Raw genomic sequence first — 23,070 nt, 5'->3', positions numbered from 1 at the left:
AACCGCAATTTGTTATACTTTATTCAACACGTGTTTGTACATGGACTGCCTGCTGCGAAAACACACACACACACAGAATTCCGCAACATATATAGAAAATCTGAAGTTAATTAAGAAGTTTGGTGTGCTCTTTAACCACTTGAGACCCGCGCTATTGACAAAAGACGTCAACAGCGTGGTTCTCAGGTGCCAAGTGGACGTCTTTGGACATCATTTGAAATGCATTACCCACACGCGCCACTGGGGGGCGCGCAGCGGGTAACCACTGTGCCGCCGCATCGCTGGGGACCCGATGCGTGCACCTGGCGGCCGCGATCGTCGGTGCTGTCAGAGGAGAGGAGACCGATCTGTGTCCCTTGTACATAGGGACACAGCATCGGTCACCTCCCCCAGTCACCCCCCTCCCCCCCACACAGTTAGAACACACCCAGGCTACACATTTAACCCCTTCCTCACCCCCTAGTGTTAACCCCTTCCCTGCCAGTCACATTTATACAGTAATTAGTGCATTTTTATAGCACTGATCGCTGTATAAATGTGAATGGTCCCAAATTTGTGTCGAAAGTGTCCGATACGTCCGCCGCAATATTGCAGTCCCAATAAAAAAAAAAAAAAAATTAAAAAAAATCGCAGATCGCCGCCATTACTAGTAAAAAAAAAAAAATGAAAAAAAAAAATGAAAAAAAAAAAATCATAATTCTGTTCCCCATTTTGTAGGCGCTATAACTTTTGCGCAAACCAGTCGCTTATTGCGATTTTATTTTTTTTTTACAAAAATAGGTATCGGCCTTAACTGAGAAAAAAATTTGTTTTTTTAAACAAAAAAAAAATGGGAGATTATAGCAACAAGTAAAAAAAATATATATATTTTTTAAATTGTCGCTTTATTTTTGTTTATAGCGCAAAAAATTTAAACCGCAGAGGTGATCAAATACCACCAAAATAAAGCTCTATTTGTGGGGAAAAAAGGACGTCAATTTTGTTTGGGAGCCACGTCGCACGACCGCGCAAATGTCAGCTAAAGCGACGCAGTGCCGGAAGCTGAAATTTCGCCTGGGAACGAAGGGGGTTTATGTGCCCAGTAAGCAAGTGGTTAAACCTACTGTTTCCATAGAACGGCGCTAGAGGAATTATAGAGCAACAAATAGTCTTGTTTGGACTAAAAGGTCAGAGAAACCAAAATTCTTTTAACGCCAGAGCGCATAAAATGCATTTCCTAGTGCTGCGCCTGCCACACAAAAGTTTTGAGAACGACACAAAATAATTTTTACGAAGTCTGCCGCTTCAGCGTTTTAGGTCTTTTGTCAGATTGTTTCTGACCACGGCTGTATTCTGACCACGGCTGTAAACTTCTCCTTCAACCACACATTACTGTGGCAGGGTGGCTCCATTGCACGAAACCTACCTGTACGTCGTCTTACGGCATAGATACTGTGGGCCCGATGCACGCTGGGGAAGCGTGCGCGCCTGGCGGACTGGATATCAAATGCGATCGCCGCACTGAGAGGCAGAATAAGGATCTGCCTATGTAAACAATGCAGACCCCCAGTGCCGGCCCAAGACATTGTGCTGCCTGGTACCAAGAATGTTGCCTATTATGACAGGTTAGGAATCAAATGTAGACTTGAATGAAAGAAGGACCCGTTCAACCATTTACAGACCAGAAGATTTTGTAACAAGGTGATCTAGGGTGCAGGGAAAACATGCCAAACTATGCCCCTCCCAAGATGTATGAGCATTATGGGTCTGGTTGCTAGAGGTTGCAACACATCTCTTCACTGCAGAGGGGCAAGATATACATATGAATGCTCCCGTTATTAACATGTAAACAGGGTCTGCAGGCGAGTCATCTGTACACAATTGGGCAGAATTAGGAGCAGCACTTCACACAGATATCAGGACACCGCAAAGGACTAAAAAAACATCGACAAGGGAATTTAAACTGGGATAGTTGGCAAGTACGAGGCAGGTGCTTTAGGCCTCACAATAATGACAGGGCCCAGGGCAGCTTCCCCTTTTGCCCTGCCTTAAAGACAGCCCCACTGCAAGGGTCGTTTTGACATCTCTTGACCTTGGCTTCAACTTTTTGAAGCCGTAATAAGCATATATAGAGTGTTGGGGTATTTGGTTTTACATATATAAGAACATTTATACCCAGAAGTTTATGTTTGAAGTTGTGTGAAGTTTGGGGAGCGTAAAATTAAACCCACACGACACAGGTTAAACTTTAGGTTTTTATCGCCTTCAGTCTTGTAGCAAAATACACACAAGCCACATCTCATGTTTACCAATTGGCAGGGTTTCCACGTTCCAATCTGTACGAAGGAAGGGCAGGAGAGAATACACAGCTAGGACACACCCCAACGTGGCAAGACATTGTACAAAGTAGCTGAACTACATACTGCCAGAGCCCTTCTCGCGGGCAATAAAAAAAAGCAAGAAAACAGGTTTACCGGAAACCTATTCAAGTCTGACTTGTACATCTACAAGCTACCATAGTCTGCTGAATCCCAATGGATGCCGTCCAGTGAAGCCATATGCGATAGGACTTGCCCTGAAGACATTTGTGCTGGGAAATATTTTGGACCGGTTGTGCTGAAGTAGCAGCTGTGCATACAGATTAAAGTGGATTCCATGTCAACTAACTTACACACAGTCACTATAAAAAGAAAAACCCATCTCCCTGAAATACATATATGGCCATTTTGTTCAATAGTAGATACTCTTTGAGTAAGGTCCATTGGTCGCGTTTCCAATTTCAACTTCCTTCTTGTAGCAGTTGGTCAAAAGGTTGGCCTTTTTGGTCAGCTTCGTCAGGACAGACAGGAGTCCCCTTAAATGGTGCTGAAATTGGTCCACCAGGTCTCCCGTCTCTTGCTCTGGAGCGTCCTCTGTCTCAGCGCAGCGTTTTTCCACAATTTGGTTTTCGGAGTGAACACCCCACTTCATGTCATGCCTTAGAGATTTCAGGAGAAGGTAGGAGTCGTACAGGTTCCTGTTTTCTACGACATCTTTGGAATTCATGTTGTCTCCATTTTCCTCCTTGGCAGGGGTTATGTCCTGGAGCATGCTGGGAACCATAATGGTTTCATCCATGATGGTCGTGGCAGTGTTGAATTTCTGGATGGCGTCCAGCAGGGAGTGGCGCTGGGGACTGTACTCTGAAACCTCCATTGTGTAGCCTTTTCCTCGCACAGATTAGAACTCTGGAAAAAGAAAAAGTTAAAGTTGGTTACAGATCAAAATGTGCTTTGGCAATTTTTGGCATCGGCACATCTTAAACTTTGTTGCGACACTCAAAGCAAAAAGTGCCCCATCAATATTCAAAGTATTCTATAAGGGTAAGAAGAACCACACAGCATATTGCATGATGCCTCCCAAAAGCATCCTTATTTATGTAGTGAAAGAACGCAAAAACACTTTGCTACTCCCTGTGAGATTAGATTTTTCTCAACAAATTTGGTAAAGGGCTGATGGTCATTTAGGCACCTCCCCCTTCCCATCCCTAACCATTCCGAGTACTCACCATTTATCACCACCCTTGTAGTCAGCTTTCAATCCACGTACTCACCTATGATCCATGCCAACAGACCTTTGTACAGTAAACTTTTATTAGGAATGATGTCAAATGCTTTTGCAAAATCTAGATACACCAAGTCTATGGGCCTTTTATCTAGATGGCAGCTCACCTCCTCATAAAAGGTTAATAGACAAGTTTAGAAAGAACAATTCTTCATGAATTCATGCCAATTACTGCTAAAGATACATTTTTATTTTACGAAAATCTTGTATATAGTCCTTATCCCCTCCAAGAGCTTGCATACTATTGATGTTAGGCTAACTGGTCTAGAATTCCCAGGGATGTATTTTGGCGTTTCATTGGCCTGTCTCCAATCAGCTGGTACCATTCCAGTCAGTAAAAATTAGGAACAGTGGTCTGGCAATTTGCGCCGAGTTACACACCCCCCCCCCCCCCCCCAAGGACCCTCGGGTGCAAGCCATCTGGTCCTGGTGACTTCAGTTTTTTAGGTCCAATTCTGTCCTGTTAGCCACGAGGGTGCTTCCTGTGATGTGTCATGAGGGGAAAAAGAAAACTAAAAACACTGCAGTTTTGGTTACTGAAGCTTAACAGACTGTTAACGATAATGATACGGAAACAGTTCTGCTTCCAACGATACTTTACTTTCGTCGCCACTCCAGCCGGAGTGGGTATAGTGTACCTGGACAGGCCTCTCACACCGACCTGGCAGCCAGAGTATCACTCGGAACTTTGATCATGGAGAAAATCCTCCTTGGTAGAATGTAAGTTCGAATGGCTTTCAGGTAGTATTTTCTATCAGGTTACCAACTGACAGGTTGCCGACATCCAACCTTTCAATGTCCGGTTACCTTGATCCCCGATGGATTGTCTAGGCCCTGTTGGATCGCCAGCCTCTCCTCAGGCGGACTCCCCCCCGAATAGCTATCTCGCTTGGGATCTTCTCCGAATTGGGGACCCAGTCGAATACTGGGGCCCCGCCACAGCTTTAAATGCTCCGGGCCAACATGGTCCCGGAACCAGTTACACCGCATGGCATGTGCACCCCAGCCTGGTAGGCCATATCGCCGGGGGGCTGTGATGTGTGGTCACCCTAAAGGTGGGTGCCACCTCAAGAAAAGAACCCCGCCCAATGGCGTCTGCTCCAGAAGTACCCTCCCCCAGCATGCCCCGCGAGAGAAACTCCCTCCCGATTGGCTGCTGGCAAGAGGCACCCCAGCCTGGACTCCACTGGCGCCACCTGTCTCCGCGGGGTGGTATAGCACCCCAGCAACAACAGAATGGACCCACAGCACAGCCCAGCTGAAACAGAGACCCTTTTGTAAAATTGTAATCAGAATCAGAGTCAACTACTCTGATTATCCCTTAACTTTTAATAGCACCGGTACTTGGAAGTACACAGGCGCTACACTGAATTGGCGCAAGACGGACAAGTGCATCTGAACTTTAGAAGTCTGGAACATACCCAAATTTCTTGCTTGAGTTAATAACTACTAAGGTCTTTGGTCTAAAGTGTCTGGCTTGACCCGTTTATCATGAAAGATGGCTTGTTTGGGTGTAACCTCTTTTTGGCAATCCTACCAGGCAGTTAAGATAATGATCATACTGAAGACATTGTTTACTCCAAGTGTCTCGGGTCTTTACAGAAAGAAAAACTGGTGATCAATTTTATCTTAAAAGAGCATCTGGACAGTTTAAAAATAACGCCATTAGGGAATGTAGAAGCTTGTTCAAACATTTGGTGAATGCCTATGCAAATCTTTCATGGGGGTTTATCATCGTTTGGTCATTTTTGAGAATCAGTCTAAAGAGTTGACATTCCCAACCAGCGGAGACTGGACATCATGAACACTTTAGGAGAGGTGAAATGTTAGCATTAGAATGCCCTTGTTTCGTCAGATATGACGACCCGTCAGAATGTGCAACGGAAGTGACGTTCCATCGCCGCCATCTTGCTACACCACATCCTACTTAGTAAGGATATTCCAAGAAGGGGAAAGTGGACATCTTGTCACACCCACCGGAGTTTTGCATTTTACAGTTATACTTAACGGTAAAGTGAGTTTATATACTGAAATCTAGTACTTGGAACTCCGTCTGACTGTTATGATGTTGCATTTTAAAAGCAGCGGCCAGCCTGCGCATCTCACAGGTTTGTTTAATGTGATAGAACACCGCTGATTTAAAAATTTCAATATCCAACCAGTCAGATGGACTTTTAAGTCCTGTATTATACTACCGTATTTATCGGCGTATACCACACACTTTACCCCCCTTAAAATAAGGGGAAAATCGTGGGTCCGCGATATACACCAATACCCGCGCCTAGTTTGAATGCCTGCGCCGACATATTCCGAGTGCAGTACACTCGGGTACATTCGGCCAGGCTCGGCTTCGCGCGATGCCTGGCCGAATATAGCCGAGTGTACTACACTCGGTATATGTCGGCGCAAGCATTCAAACTGAGCGCGGGAGTGGCGATTCGACGGGGAGATAGCGCAGGAGGACACCACCGAAGCCGCAGACGGACGCCGGACCCGACAAGACACCAAAACGGTAAGTACTAAAAAAATTTTTTTTTTACAGGAATTGCAGGTCCACATTTGGGGTGCGCGCTATACGCCGGAGCGCACAATACCCTGATAAATACGGTATATAAACCTCACTTTCCTGTTTTTTTTTTACAAATTTTACTTTAATTTCATATGGTTATTGAAGGGCCTCTACAAGTCCAGTGTCACAATACTAGGTACCAGTGTGCACAGGTTCACTTACAATACAAGAAAGCTACACATCAGTCTAACTAGGTTATCGATATGCAAAGCCGTTATAGGCCAGATGCGAGCCATGGAATGTGTAGCGCTCTGCTCCTGTTGGGGAGGCGCCATTTGTAAATGTTAGTTATCTGAGCAGTAGTTTAGCTCAGAATGATTATGTCAAAGTTTTTTTTTTTTTGGCTGAAGTCTCTATTCATGTTTTTCCTGTCCTACACCAACCATCAAGCCTCAGAGCATTTTCCTTGTTCATGAACAATAATATCTATTGTTCATGGGCTGCACACAAGCCAAAGTTTGACAGATGCGTTTTGCTTAACCACTTAAGGACCGAGCCCCTTTTTCAGATGTGTTTACAAGTAAACAACATTTTTTTTGCTAGAAAATTACTTAGAAAAAAAAAATATCTATATCACGTTTGGGGGTTCTAACACCATAGAGAAAAAAATTGGCAGGCATTGCAATACTTTGTCACACTGTATTTGCGCAGCAGTCTTAGGGCTCTTTTACATGGGGATGATCAGTGATGATCCGCCCTGTGTAACTCCGCTTGCTCATCGGGGAATCGCTCCGTTGATCCCAGCTGAGCCGGTGATCCGACAAGATGGTTCCTGTAAGGGCTGCAATTTTTTTGCAATTCTTTGCCGACGGAAATCACCGAACCTCCAGGGCGACGTGGAATTTGAGGCAAGTGGCCAGTCGGCCTCCCTTCGCTCGGACGGCTTGCTACGCTTATAAAAAGGGAAATGAACCGCGCTTAGGACCCACCAGGGCTAATACAAATGTAGAATACTATAGTGTGAGGCCAATCAGTGCCAACGAAGTAGATAAATAACAAATATGAAAAGTAAAAGGTTTAGGCTGCAGCCCCCCAAGAACAATTCCCCGAGGGGAAAGGCTAGAAGAAAAATGGAAAATGGAATGGGGTGGTGGCGCTGCCCTACTTATAAACTGTGTAAATATTGAAATATAGTAGACAGTGACCCTAAGAGGTGCGTGAATAAGTGAATAAGTAAATGTTAGTAAACCGTGGAAACCAACAAATGCTGGGTAATAAGTGTAATATCAGTGACCAGAAACTGGCATGTAAAGACTGAACTCAACCCAAGGTGGTACACTATACGAGTAACCCAAGCTGTGCTATCACTAATAGGCTATGCGCTAGCCTGTGTGTGTGTTTCCACTAAGTGGAAACACACACACAGGCTTGCTACGCTTGCTCGGCCTCCTGGCTCTTTTTTTTTTTTTTTAACATCCTCCAATCCACGGGGATGTTAAGGAATGAGCCTGGATGCCGGCCGAGGTTCGAAGATTTCCATCGGCAAGGATTGCGCCTGCGCAGTCCTTACAGGAACCATACCGACAAGTAACCGGCGGATAACAGGGTGGTCTGCAGAATCGGAGGATTGCGGCACCGGGCGAGAGCGGGTGTCAGCGGACGTTCATCCGCTGACACCTGCGATCTCATAGGGACCAATGCATGTCCCTTTTTCGTCCGTACACGGATGGATGAAAAAGCGGACATATGGTCCGCCAGTGTGAAAGAGCCCTTACAAGCACACTTTTGAAAAAAAAAAAAAAAAAAACTTTTCAATTAATAAAACAGTAAAAGTTTGCCAATTTTTTTTTTTTTATATTGTGAAAGATAATGTTGCGCAAGTAAATTGATTCCCAACATGTCACACTTCATAATTGCGCACGCTCATGGAATAGCGTCAAAACTTTTACCCTTAAAAATCTCCATAGGCAAATTTTTATTTTTTTATTTTTTTTATTTCTACAGGTGAGGTCCCAGTCTCTCACTAGACTTCAGATCCACTGGATCCCCCGATCTTTTTCACTGTAGCACCCAGTATCTTCCTCAAGTGTCCCCCCCCTCCTCTTCAATGCTGGGTCCCTAGCTTGGCACTCAGATACTCAAGCTTCACTCCTACGGACACACTAGGTCTCTGGCTTGGCACTCACTGATGCTCCACCTCTGCTGTCCCGCTGGGTACTTGACTTGGTAGCTGAAGATTTCCCACTTCACCATCCCCAGCTGGTGAGAAGTCTGCTCCGATACTGGCCTCAGCTTACTTACTGTGGTCCCTGGTAATAAGGTGGATGGTCCCTTTGTGGTGACAGCTGCCCCTCTACCCCCAACCGGTTCCCCAGCTGGCAAAACAATTACTTCTAGTTGACTACAAGCCCATAGTCCCAACCCTATGCCTCTGCTCCTGCTTCTGGATAGGCCCTCAGACAGTCTAGCAACCAGATGCCCCAGGGATAGGCCTTGGGTTTCTGGCCTAGCAGCCCAGGGGAATACAACACACATCCACCAAGACAGCAGTCCAAGCAGGCAAAGTGACCCAATAAAACTCCTGCCCATTGGCTGAGACACCCTATTCCAGGGGTCTCCAAACTGCAGCCCAAGGGCCAGATGTGGCCCTTTTCTAGCCTTTATCTGGTCCTTGGTGCACTATGCCACCCACTGATATGAGGCACCATTTCTTCCACCGATACCAATGGGATACAATTTGTCCTACTAAATAGGGGGCACTACTATTGACCACCAATCCTGAGGCCATATTTATTCTCACTGATGTCTGACCGAGACATTTTCTGCCCAGCTGGCCACAATCCGGCCCTCCTAAAGTCTGAAGGACAATAAACTGCCCCATTGAAAAGGTTGGAGACCCCTGCCCCATTCATTCCTAATCTGTATTTGCTATGCCCTGGTCTTATCCAAGATCACCAGCTACAATGCCATCTAGTGACTGAAGAGAGAAGTGCATCAACTACAGAATTAGGGGGGGGGGGGGGGGACAATTGAGCTAACAAATTGGCAAAGACAACCATCACCTGGCAACTAAATTTGATAGCAGCCCTTCCTAAACTTCAGGGTGCTACATCGGTAAGATCTCGTCTGGAATACGCAGTTCAGTTTTGGGCCCCAGTTTTCAAAAAGGATATCGGGGAACTGGAGAAAGTGCAGAGAAGGGCAACCAAATTAGTAAGAGGCATGGAGGAGATCAGCTATGAGGAAAGATTAGAGGAACTGAATTTATTCTCTTAAGAGGAGATTAAGGGGGGGATATGATCAACATGTACAGATACATGCTACAGAAAGGTTTCTTCACGGCAAGAGCTGTGAAAATGTGAAATAGATTTCCTCCAGAAGGGGTTTTGGCCAGATCAATAGATTTTTATTTTTTAAAGGCCTGGATACTTTCCTAAATGTACATAGCGTATATACTCAAGTATAAGCCGAGTTTTTTAGCAAATTTGTTTTTGTGCTGAAAATGCCCCCCTCGGCTTATACTAGAGTCACCTTTATGTGCCCGATCTCCTGGACTTTGGGGACCCGGTACCGGCTGGCCGCAAGTCCCCTGGACCCCAAACTGGCTCTACAATAAGGTGACCAGATTTTTTAAATGAAATCCGGGGACATATTTTTTCTTTACTAGTAATGGCAACAATCAGGGACTCTCTGCCCATCGCTGCCCGCCTCACAAGTCTTACTCTTCGGGCCCCGGCTACTACTGGATGGGGAGCGGAGGAATATCACTCCACCAGGGAAGGCAAGGAGATAGGCAGGTGGCTGGCCAGGATTTGAGCCAAGGCAGAAGAACATGCGAGCGAAGCTAAATGGGCATGCGCCCAAAACTGAAGAAATATTTCCTCCGCTCCGACCAGCACATGATCATCAGAAAGGGGCACAGATAATGGAAAACATACAACCCCCTTATGCTAGTAGGCACGGCGGAGCGGGGGGGTGTAATTCTATTTTTTTTTTTTTATTCTGCACTGATTGTCTTTGAAATTGCCCCTGTCCCCTATTAAATCCAATCTGGGGACAAAACCAGGGACAGACTTGGTCCGGGGACAGTGTCCGCAATCAGGGGACTGTCCCTTGAAACTGGGGATGTCTGGTCACCCTACTCTACAAGTGTGCAAAGTTAGTTGTCTGGGGGACCTACGACCAGGGAGCACCGATTTTTCAAAGCCGGGCACCTCCTCCATAGACTCCCATGGTAAACGTCAAGCGAGGCATGGACACAGCGAGGCATGGGCACACAGACATCCTAGGCTTATACTCAGGTCAATAAGTTTTTTTCATTTTTTTTCTTACGGTAAAATTTAGGTGCCTCTGCTTATCCTCGAGTATATACGGTAATATAACTGGGTACTAATATTTATAGGTAAATTTGATCCAGGGAAAATCAGATTGCCTCTCGGGGGGACGGATCAGGAAAGAAATGTTTCCCCTGCTGTAGAAAATTGGAGCATGCTCTGCTGGGTTTTTTCACTTTCCTCTGGATCAACTGTGTGAAGATGAAGAATTGTGTATATGGGATGGTCTTTTGTTTTTGTGGCTGAACTGTATGGACTTTTCAACCTAACTATGTAACCTTCTCAGTGTGGTGCCGCTGGCTAGTGAGGGCAGGCTGACCTTACCGTCTCCCTTTGTCAGGTCACTGATTACATCAGGACTTGATAAGTTTTCTTTACCTGCAAGAGCCAGCCAAAAAAAAAAAAAAAAAAAAAAAAAAAAAAACACTTACAGGTGGAACATGTTCCCAAATGTGAATTTTTCCTTTAATCATAGGCGTGCATACAGAGCCTGGGCACACCCCCAAGTAGTACTGTTTAAACCCCCTGATATTTCACCAAAGCCCCCTAGCAGGACCAGAAAAAAAAAAAAAAAAGGAAAAAAAAAAAAGGCAGAATCCAATGCCCTACTGTGACACTGTCTATTGCTCTACTGACCAGTGGCGTATCTAGGGTATGGCAGCCATGGCAAGTGCCATGGGCGCCATGGGGAGGGGGGCGGTAAAAAGCTACCCCCTGCACGGAAAAACCCCACCCGTCCTCCTGCGGCCGCCTCCCGCACTGATGTAGCTCCCGGCATCGCGGCCGGCCTGCTGAAGCGCAGCGCCGGCACAGCAATTGCTAATATTGCTACTTGGCCCGGGAAGGGGTGTGACAGGTCCCCCCATGACGGCCTATGACTGGCCATTGATGGCACAGTGGCTGCTTTTGATGGGCACAGTGGCTGCAATGGATTTATTTTTTTCAGTTTGTTTGCGCCCCCCCCAAAAAAAAATTCAGCACCAGCCGCCAGTGGTCCCCAGTGTCCCTCTATGTCCCCGTCGCACTGCATCCCTCCCTGTCCCTGGTTATCTGAAAGGTTTCAAATTTTTGGACAGGGGCTCAGTTTCAGTGCTTGCCATAGGCGCCATTTTCACTAGATACGCCTCTGCTACTGACACCATCAGTATACACACACACACACACACACACACACACACACACACACACACGTACGTTTGAGCTTTTAAGTAGACATCCTAGTGCAATAGGCTGTGCACACCTATGCCTTTAATCCTCACGCTACCAGAGGCATTTTTTTACACACGTTTAAAAAGAAATAATTTTAGGCCTGAAGATTACATAAAACCCACAAAACACTTTTAGGGAACAAAACAGTAGTAGTTCCATTTTTTTTTTTTTATACAGGTCACATATTACTGCAAACCATATCGTAGGAGAGGACGGGAGAAGACCTCAAGGACACCGCTCGCTGCCATCATCCGCTGCCCCACGAGACAGGGCAAGTGCTGGACAGACGGGGACGGGTGTGGGCACAGTGGCTGCGTTTGATTTTTTTCAGAATCAGTGTGTAGCGCCTGTGTACTTTATGGTACCGGTGCTAGTTAAATTTAAAGCGGAGCTCCACCCTAAAGTGGAACTCGCGCTGATCGGAACCCGCCCCCCCTCCGGTGTCACATTTGACTCCTTTCAGGGGGGAGGGGGGTGCAGATACCTGTCTAAAGGTATTTGCACCCACTTCCGGCCACACGTCTCAGGCAAAAGACGGGTTTTTCCCGACTTCCGGTCTGTCCCCCATTGTGTGCTGGGAACACTCGGCTCCCAGCACACGCGTGTGAGCCAATCGGCGGGCGCAGCGCGACTCGCGCATGCGCCTTAGGGAACAGGGTAGTGAAGCTGGAGCGCTTCACTTCCTGGTTCCCTCACTGAGGATAGCGGGGGGAGCAGCAGAGAGACGAGCGATCACTCGTCCTCTGCTGCGGACGGCGCTGGACTCCAGGACAGGCAAGTGTCCTAATATTAAAAGTCAGCAGCTGCAGTATTTGTAGCTGCTGGCTTTTAATACTTTTTTTTAATGGCACATCCGCTTTAAGGGTAGATCAGAGTGTAGTTAGACTCTGATCCAGATTGTTAAGTGCAAAACAGTGCGTCTCAGCTTGGCTGTGCTGTAGGCTTATTCTGTTGTACTGGAGTGTTCTTCCAGCCCCGGTGCTGCAGGTGGCAGCAGTGGAGTCAAGGTTTGGGTGCTCTTTCCCAGCAGCCAATCAGGAGGGTTTGGCCTCGCTGTGCATGCTGGGAGGGGTATTTATGGGGCAGACGCCATTAGTTCTGGGTCATCTTCATCCAGTGTGGCACCCACTATATGATATGAGAACGCAGCACATCCAGGACCAACTCTGGGTATGACACATACATACCTCCCAAGTTTGAGATGGGAAGGAGGGACACCCATCAGCAAAAGTAGGCAGGCATAGGACACACCCCCTGCCATGCCCCCTTACAGGAGAACTGTACAAAACAAAAAAAAAAGCACACACACACACACACACACACACACACACACGATTGGTTAAACCCACAAGTGCTTTTTTACAACCACTACTCTTTTATATTGACTTTTGTAATTTATAAATTCAGAAATCAGGGACAGTCCCTCGAAATCAGGGACAGTCCCTCGAAATCAGGGACAGTCCCTCGAAATCAGGGACAGTCCCTCGAAATCAGGGACAGTCCCTCGAAATCAGGGACAGTCCCTCGAAATCAGGGACAGTTGGGAGCAATGTATACAGATAAAGCGCGAGGAGCTCATAACTACAAACCAAGAAACCCATCACTGATGACATTTTCCATCACAACCCCGGCTTCCTGTCTGGTAATCCCTCAACACCGACATCCTGCCCAAAAATCCTATTCAGCAACCAATGGTCAGCCAGCTCCAGCCTGAAATGGCTACCATAGGAAACACACCCTTCCTGCAACTATATAGAAAATATATTTTTATGGGGGTTGCTGCATGAAATGTCAGCCAACGCACACATTTGAGAACATGTCCCAGCATGGTGTACATCACAATGAAAAAAAAAAATAAAAAAGTGAACCAAAACAGTCAATAACCTAGCAAGCCGCTATTGTGTGCCAAAAATGAACCATAAAGCCCCATGCATGAAACAAATCCTGCTTGCTGCATCTTTGATGTACTTTATCAAAACACAGTATAAAGAACTCAGTGGTAATGCACCTTAACCACCTAAAGGGGGGGCTCCACCCACGATTTATTTTTTATTTTTTTAAAGTCAGCAGCTACAAACACTGTGGCTGCTGACTTTTAATAAGGACACTTACCCGTCCTACTCGCACGCAATGTCTGCCTGCCCCCTCCCCCCCCCCCCCCGCAGGCCAATCCCTCGATCCTAGCAGCTCCCGGCACCGCCATCCTCAGTAAGGGAAACAGGCAGTGAAGCCATGCGGGGGAGTTAACCACAGGGGGCGCTGAAGGAGTTATGTTTCACCTAGTGTGTATTTACAACTGTAGGGGGTGTGGCTGTAGGTCCGAGGTCATCGATTGTGTCTCCCTATAAAAAGGGATGACACATTCGATGCAGCCGCCACAGTGAAGCACGGGGAAGCTGTGTTTACACACGGCTCTCTCCGTTCTTTAGCTCTGGGGATGGATCGCGAGGGGGCGGCTAGAAACGAATAGCCGCCCCCTCATCCTGGATCGCTCCCAGACGATTGCCGACCCACGTCTAGGCAGGGACGTACGGGTACGCCCATCTGCCTGTCCGTGCCATTCTGTGGACGTATATGTACATGCGGCGGTCGTTAAGTGGTTAAAACAGAAGGACTCTATATAGCGTCGTATGCTCAGATACTGTTACTTTATTGTAAAAAAAACGTTAAAAAGCACTCACATTGTTTGGTTCATATCCGACCGGCACGAGTCTATCCAGCATTAACTGAGCTCCACCAACGTTCTGCGGTATCCGCTGGCCTGCGCTCCACGCCTCAGTTCCTAAGCAGTTTAGCGTCAGGAGGTAGCCAGTGACGTAGTTCCGCCTAAACAGTTTTACCCAGAAGCCTCTACGCGTTTCGCAAGAGTTGTTGCGTCATCAGGAAGCTTCTGGGCAAAAGGGGGTTGAAATCCGGGCCCCTGGGGACCTCCGGACCCCTAAAAAAAAATGTTTTTTCTCATAATCATTTTTTTTTTTTTTTTTTTTTAAAGGGGGTTGCCATCCGGGCCCCTTACAGGTGTACTGCCTGTACCCCCCCCCCCCCTGATGGCGGCCCTGGCGGTCAGGATATGCTGATCAGAAATGTTAAATTTGAATAGTGGGCTGTAGTGCTGAATATAACATTTAACAAAAAAATAAAACACAAGATAAAAAAAAAACTCATTAGGCCGACTTCTGTTGAGAAAGGACCATCCCACAGATAAAACCGGATGAATTTCAATCCATCTAGTAGTAAGTTGCGGTGGGAAATTACTCATCTCTTGCTCTCGTGTTTCCGTCATTTCCAGGGAGACGATACGAGTCGGTGACTTTCCCACCATCATGACTCAGAGGCCTGCAGGCCGCACCTCACAGAGTACATTTTACATTCACAATCCTGTCAGGAAGTGGAGAGCCCCACATCCCTCCCCCACACCGTCCTCCAATGATGAGCTTCTCAGACTTCTAACCCTCGTTCACTTCTGTGTGGGATCCGAGTCGCTTCCCTCGGTCACGGCAGCCGAATGACTGGGCTGTCCAGCCTGCATTTCCTGCTGAAAAAGTTGCATGCACCCACTTATAAAAATGTGGCCCACAGAAAAGGCGCATTGTCGTTCTGACCACGTGATTTTCCTGCGTTTTTACACACGTGGGAGTGCTATTCAGAAGCATTTGAAAACGAACACCCCCGAAAACAAAATTGAAAGCGATTGCAAAGGTTCCTTTTTTGTTTTTAAAAACCTACCGTATTTATTGGGGTATAGCGCGCACCCCTAAAGTGGTGCCGCAATTCCTGTAAAAAAAAAAATTTCAGTACTTACAGTTTTGGTGTCTTGCGCGGCTTCGTCGGGTCCGTCTTCGGTGGTGTCCTCCTCGTCGGGTCCGGCGTCGTTCTGCGGTTTCCTCCCCGCTCTGAGTTTGAACTACTGCGCCGGCATATACCGAGCATAGTACACTCGTGTATAGTCGGGCAGGCTCGGCTCCTCTCGCGGTCACGTCCTGTACGTCCAGGAGAAGCCGAGCCTGCCCGACTATACACGTGTATACGCCGATAAATACGGTACTTACCTCCACTGTGCAGTTTGTTTTGCACAGAGTGGTCCCGATCCTCATCTTCTGGGGTCCCACGGCGGCTCTTCCCTGCATTAGATAACCCACCTCTGGGAAGCTCTCTCCCGAGGGGGGTTACCATGCAGGCGCACTCTTGTGTGATAGGCTCAACGTACATAGATACCAAGTATAACTTGCCCACCCCCCCCCCCCCCCCCCAGCACCCAAGTCATTGGACTTAATTGACAGCAGCGGGAGCCAATGGCTGCGCTGCCATCAATCTATCCAATGAAGAGCCAAGAACCTGTGGAGAGAGCAACGCAGGATCGAACCCACAGAAATGCGGGGCTCAGGTAAGTAAAACGGGGGGGGGGGGGGGGGCTGGACAGTGCAAGGTGTTTTTTCACCTTAAAGGGGTTGTAAACTTACAATTTTTTCCCCTAAATGGCTTCCTTTACCTTAGTGCAGTCCTCCTTTACTTACCTCATCCTTCCATTTTGCTTTTAAATGTCTTTATTTCTTCTGAGAAATCCTCACTTCCTGTTCATCTGTCTGTAACTCCACACAGTAATGCAAGGCTTTCTCCCTGGTGTGGAGTGTCGTGCTCACCCCCTCCCTTGAACTACAGGAGAGTCCAAGAGCCCGGGATAACAGCCGATTTGCCCATGAGGGCAAACGTAACCATGGCGCATGTGCACATCATAGGAGGCATCTCTTGATGGGAGATACCATTTCACAGGCACGATTCAAACCTGTACAAACCGTAGTTCTTAGATTGTGCATCGCTGCTGCTGGAGGGCGGCATGTGGCTGCGTTGAAGGGCTGGTTTTGTCTGTGTTGCAACGTGCCCTTTCATACAGGCAAAACCGGGCGTTCAACACAGCAAACCTGCTCTGCAACACAGACAAAACCGGAACATCAGCATACTGTAAAGCCGCCCTGCAACATCGAGGCACAATCTGAAAACTACGGCCTCCCCCCACTGTTTGTATAGGCTTCAATTGTGCCAGTAAAATGGCATCTCCCATCGAGAGATACCTCCTATGATGTGCGTGCCATGGTTACTTCAGCTATGACGTACGGCGCATGCGCCAACCATCACGGGCACTATTCGATGGGGGGGCACTTCGACAACACTGGGACCAGGTCAACTAGGGCCCAGGGCAAACATGCCAAATTGCTCACCCCCCCCCCCCCCCCCCCAAGTTGTATGGGTGTTATGTGTCAGCAAAAATGCCCCCACAAAAAACACTAAGCACTAATCTGCATGCTTCTCCCCCCCCCCCCAGCATAAATTATCCCTCCTAGTACAAATCCTCCCACCCTGCTGAAATCCCCCTCAGCACAAATCTATGCCCCCCTAACCTCCAAAATCCCCCCCAGCTCTACCTCTAACATTTCCCCTCCTAGTACAATTTTCCAAATCGCCCTAAATTACTACCCCTCCAAATTTCCCAATCCGAGAATACTAACCCCCTGTCACGCCCCCAGTCTCCTTATAGCACCCCCAACTCAGTGCTCAGGGAAGCCGTCCCTTCTGCCCACCCCTTGTCCTGGCCACACCCTCATCACCAAGGCTGCCAACCATGCAGAGTCTAAAAAACCTGAGGCTACAGTTGCTCCACATGTCCGCTTAGCCAATAAAAACCACAGTATCCGTCCCCTTTCCCAGCACGCGTTAGACTTTAACCCTTTCATGACTTAGCCTATTTCTGACATGTGTTGCTTACAAGTTAAAATGCGCATTTTTTGCTAGAAAAATTATGCATTACCGCCAAACATATCTTTTTAGCGTGTTACTTTTTTTTACATTTTCACTTAGCAACAGTGGCGGTTCGTCCATAGAGGGCGCTGGAGCGCTGCCCCCTCTGGCTCTCACCGCCACAGAGTCTAATAACAGATTCATGCATTGCACGAATCTATGTTATTATCCCGCTGCCGCCCACTATTCAGCTGGCCGGATGTTGAGCGCCAGCCAGCTGAATAACGGCAGCTGGTTGGCTGTACAGAAGTGCCTATCAGAGCCAATGGCTCTGATAGGCTTCCCGAGTACAGCCCTCGGGTTTCCGGAAGCTTATCCTCGGAACGCACGGTTTTTGCGTTCCCTGGATAAGACTGACAGGCGTCTCAGCCAATCAGGTTGGCCGCTTCTGGCTACCGGTAGCCTGAATGGCTGAAGTGTCATCGAGGGCGGGAGAAGACATCGAGGCGAGGGTCGAGGACGTGGATGGCTGACTCCAGTAAAGGCAAGTGCCGGACGGGGGAAGAAAGGGGTACAGCGGCGACGAAGGGCACAGTGACATCAATGGGGACAATTGGCACAGCAGCGACAATTAAAGGGCACAGTGACGACAATGGGGACAATGGGCACAGTGGGGACAATTGGCACAGTGGCTGCGTTTGATGGCACAGTGGCTGCGTTTGATGGCATGGAACAGTGGTGCAAATTGATGGCATGGAACAGTGGTACAAATTGATGGCACAGTGGCTGCGTTTGATGGCATGGCACAGTGGTGACAATTGATGGCACAGTGGCTGCATTTGATGGGCACAGTGAGGCTGCAATTTTTTTTTCCGTTTGCGCCCCCCCCCCAAAAATTGAGCACCAGCCGCCACTGCTTATCAATAAAAGTGATTATTTTTTTGTCACAAGGACTGTAAACATCCCTTGTGGCAGTAAAAGGTGGTGACCCCAAATCCCTTCTTTTGCACTTCAAAGTATTCAGATCACCACAAACAGCGCCATTGGCAGCCGAGTAAACCGGAAGGGACGTTGCTTATGCGTTTACACCAAGGAGACTGGATCAAAGACGTTTCTGGCTTCCTTCCAGTCTCTCTCTAGCAGGCGGAAGTGCCGGATCATGGCTCGGGTCCTCCGGGAAGAGTGGTGGAAGGTGGGGACATCCCCACTCGCTCCTCCGGGTTAACAGTTGAGCGGCTTTTAGCTGCATCAATTATCCCTGAAGAGCTGATCGACCCGCTGAGCGCCGGCCACCTGAATAACGGCAGCTGGTTGGATGTGTGGCCAGCGGCTCTGATAGGCTTTCCAGGTACAGCCCTCAGGCTGTAGTCGGCTTCCTGAATGCTTATCCTCTGGATGTACCGGCGGTGCGTTCCTCGGATAAGACTGACAGGTGTCTCAGCCAATCAGGTTCACCGGTTCTGGTTACCGGTAACCTGATTGGCTGAAGCGTCATCGAGGGCGGGAGAAGACATCGAGGGACGGTAGAAGCACGGCTGACCCCAGAAAAGTGGCAGGTGCGGGCATTTTGCGGGGCACAGTGGCTGCGTCTGATGGCATGGCACAGTGGCTGCGTCTGATGGCATGGCACAGTGGCTGCGTCTGATGGCATGGCACAGTGGCTGCGTCTGATGGCATGGCACAGTGGCTGCGTCTGATGGCATGGCACAGTGGCTGCAATTTTTTTTTTCCCCGTTTGGGCCCCCCCCAAAAATTTTGAGCACCAGCCGCCACTGGATTAGGGGGGCGGGGAGCTGCCACTGTTGCCCAACGTGCAGCTAATAAAGTCAGCGATTCCGTTAAGGCTCATTCACAGGTGACAGCACTTGCCTCTCTCTAAAAAGCAGTTTGTGGAGGATTGCCACAGATCCACTGCCCTCTGGAAAACAAACAGGCAAAGAGGACATCACAGATCCAATGCCTTATTTTTTTTTGACAGCCAAATAGGAATTGTGTATGCAACACTGCACTGCCATTGTGCACCAAGCATCCGGCTCATGGTTGCAGCACTGCCCCATTCACTACAATGGGTCACATTTGGCAGTGGTAATGCTAATGGACCACAAATGGGGTGGCATTTCTGCCACAGCTTGGGTATAACCCTGAGATGGCTGCACGCTCTTGTTGGCTATAAAACCATTGCTCAACTACCTGTTTTACACCCCCCCCCCCCTCCTCACGTGAATGAGGCCTTACTAGCAACAAATGCTGCAAAAAGTCAATGGCTCAGAAAATTACAACCCGCTGGGAAATGTTGCAACACAAATCATTCAATTTTTTTTCTTGGCAACAAAAACACTTTGAAGAACAATTCTGTAATCGTTCCCAACCCTTGCTACACAGTTACTGGTGTCGCCGAGTCTTGCGACACAATTGTTAGTGTGGTAGGGGCCTGGAAGATCAGACTTACTGTTCAAATAAAAAAAATAAACAAAGCCAAGTAGTTCTAGAAAGCGTCACCATTGCCTGTGCAGCCGGCCCCTTGCTACACCATTACCACCGATCTGGAAGATCAAGCTTAGGCGGTGATGTCACCAAGGTGGTGCGGACCACATCCGGATGAAATCAAATAGGAAGCGATATCCGACCTCGATGGTGGGAACTGCATCCGTGGCAGCGCACGGAAAAGCCACCATCACATAAACCCCTTTTACACTTGGGGCCGTCTGAGCGTTAGCGCTAAAGAGCCACTCATTTTAGTGACACTTTAAGTGGTGCTTTTCAGCTGCTAGCGGGGCGTTTTTATACCCCTGCCAGCAGCCGAAGGGGTTAAAAAATGCACGTGTTGCGGCGGTTCCAAATACAGTGGCGGCTGGTGCGCAAAATTTTTGGGGGGCGCAAACACACTGAAAAAACAAAAACCATCAAATGCAGCCACTGTGCCCATCAAATGCAGCCACTGTGCCCATCAAATGCAGCCACTGTGCCCATCAAATGCAGCCACTGTGCCCATCAAATGCAGCCACTGTGCCCATCAAATGCAGCCACTGTGCCCATCAAATGCAGCCACTGTGCCCATCAAATGCAGCCACTGTGCCCATCAAATGCAGCCACTGTGCCCATCAAATGCAGCCAGGCACTTATCTGTCTCGTAGCAGGTCAGCGGCAGCCTCCTGCACGTATTTCATGTCTTCCGTCCTCTTAGGAGTCCAATCACAGCACCCGATCCTTCAGCCAGATGACCATTATCGGACCCAGCAACCTGATTGGCTGAGAGGCGGTTCAGGGTTAGCGAAGCAAATCCCTTTGCTTTGCTAACACACAGCGAAAACGCCCAGCATGGCGCCCGCTGTTTACATTTTTTTGGGCTCCAATCAGGTGCTTCCAAAAAACACCCTCGAAAAAGGGGGCCTTAGCAACGACCATAGACAGATTCATGCAATGCATGACTCCATCTATGATGGTAGAGTGGTGCAGGAGAGAGGGGGGGCCATTCATTACTACACAACTGCTAGTAGTGCGACAGACAATTGCCACTGAGGTGGACCTGGATGTTCGGTCCTACTGCACAAAAAAATAAAATAAATATAAATATAAATATAAATATAAATATAAATATATCAAAGCCAAGTATTTTGTATTTTACTAAAAAAAAAATATATATATATATATATATATATATATATTATATTATCACACACACAGCCAAGTATTTTAATACTGTATAAAACAAAAATATATATTATATTAACACACACACACACACACGTAAACAAAAAGAAAAAAAAAAAAAGCCAAGGGTTTCTAGAAATAGACAACATTGTAAATGTGACTGGCTCTTGTTACATCATTGCCATCACAGTCAGGCCCGTGTTATAGCTTTGCCACTGATGTTGACCCGGAAGATTGGGCTTACTGCAAAAAAAAAAAAAAAAAAAAAAAAAAACAAAAGACACACCCCACATTAAAACAAATCCAAATTGTTTCTAGAAAATCGACAACCTCGTCAATGTGGCCGGCCCTTGCCACACACACACACACACAAAAGTTAACAAAGCTACACCATTACCACCAATGTGAACCTGGAAGAGAATGCTTAGAAGAAGGAAAAAAAAAACCCACACACAAAATTGTTATGACTAGCTCTTGCTACACAATTCCCAGTGTGATAAGGAAAAAAAAAAAAAAATTATATATATATATATATATATATATCCATATATATATATATATATATATATATATATATATATATATATATACACACACATATATACATACATATACACACACACACACACACACACTATTATTAAAAAATATTTTTAATAATATAATAAATAATATTGTATATATATATATATATATATATATATATATATATATATATATATATATTTTTTTTTTTTCCTTATCACACTGGGAATTGTGTAGCAAGAGCTAGTCATAACAATTGTGTGTGTGTGTGTGTGTGTGGTCCCCCCCCCCCCCCCCCCATCAGTGGTAAAGGTGTAGCTTTATTATTATTATTATTATTATTATTATTATTATTAAAAAAAAAAAACAAAGCTACACCCTTTACCACTGATGGGGGGGAAAAAATAAGACACACACACAAAATTGTTATTGGGACTAGCCCTTGCTTCACCATGGCCAACACAGAAATTCATTGCTACACCATGATGTGGACCTGGAAGATCAATTGCTCAATAAGGGGAAAAAAAATAAATAAAAAAAGCCAAATGTTGTAGAAAGGACACTTTTAAAAGCTTTGTTTGCAAACATTATCTAGTTGTCACTTTGTAAATTAAACACAATTACATTTAAACTGCAACAAAGTAAAAGTCACACCACCGACACACCCAACACAACTTCCCCTCTACACTGAGATCTCATGATGATGATACAAAGATTCTTCTAGGATGAGATGTTTCTAATGAGTGCATGGGATGTGATCCCTGTCCCTGGGGTGTGATCCCTGTCCCTGATCCCTGTGCATGGGGTGTGATCCCTGTCCCTGATCCCTGTGCATGGGATGTGATCCCTGTCCCTGATCCCTGTGCATGGGATGTGATCCCTGTCCCTGATCCCTGTGCATGGGATGTGATCCCTGTCCCTGATCCCTGTGCATGGGATGTGATCCCTGTCCCTGATCCCTGTGCATGGGATGTGATCCCTGTCCCTGATCCCTGTGCATGGGATGTGATCCCTGTCCCTGGGTGTGATCCCTGTGCATGGGATGTGATCCCTTCCCCTCCCCCTATAAATGACAGTTGTATGGATTTACCATCAGACTCTCATCCTTCCTCCTCTGCGGGTCTCCAGAAGATCTCACAGAACAAAAAACTACAAAGCTCTTTCTTTAAAAACTTGGCACCTGTACTCAGCCCCGCCCACCGGCCGCCGCCGCCGCCTCCTCCCTGATGACAGCTCTATTTATGGAGAACCCCATCCAGCTGCAGCATGATCACTGCTCTCCTCCTATTGGCCAGCAGCAAGCAGTCCCGCCCCCTCCAGCTTCCCTTTACCCCTTCACTGCCAGAGGAAATTTTTTTTTATTCTTGCTGTAAAGAATTTTGAAATCCTGGGTTTCCTTTTACAGATTTTGTCCCTCCATATATTGTGTGGCCACACTGGGACTTGTAGTGCCCCCCCCCTCCCCCCGGGGACAGCGAGCCGACCTTCGCTGCGGCGAGGCATTCCGGGATGGCGAGGGTTAAGAGC

General features: G+C 47.2%; 1 protein-coding gene across 1 annotated transcript; it reads right to left on the bottom strand.

The window, feature by feature from the left end:
- Positions 1-2,220: 2,220 nt before the first annotated feature.
- LOC120914352 (mid1-interacting protein 1-B-like) lies at positions 2,221-22,763 on the bottom strand. The gene is made up of 2 exons (XM_040325020.1): positions 22,634-22,763; positions 2,221-3,206 (listed from the first exon to the last, which is right to left on the bottom strand). The coding sequence occupies exon 2, from the start codon at positions 3,172-3,174 to the stop codon at positions 2,710-2,712; it is 465 nt and encodes a 154-aa protein (XP_040180954.1). The 5' UTR covers positions 3,175-3,206; positions 22,634-22,763; the 3' UTR covers positions 2,221-2,709.
- Between the last annotated feature and the right edge of the window lie 307 nt (positions 22,764-23,070).

The sequence above is a fragment of the Rana temporaria genome, chromosome 9 (genome assembly GCF_905171775.1).
Source record: "Rana temporaria chromosome 9, aRanTem1.1, whole genome shotgun sequence".
NCBI classification, from domain to species: domain Eukaryota; kingdom Metazoa; phylum Chordata; class Amphibia; order Anura; family Ranidae; genus Rana; species Rana temporaria.
Note: the sequence above shows the minus strand (reverse complement) of the source record. Positions and strands in the feature narration are given on the sequence as shown.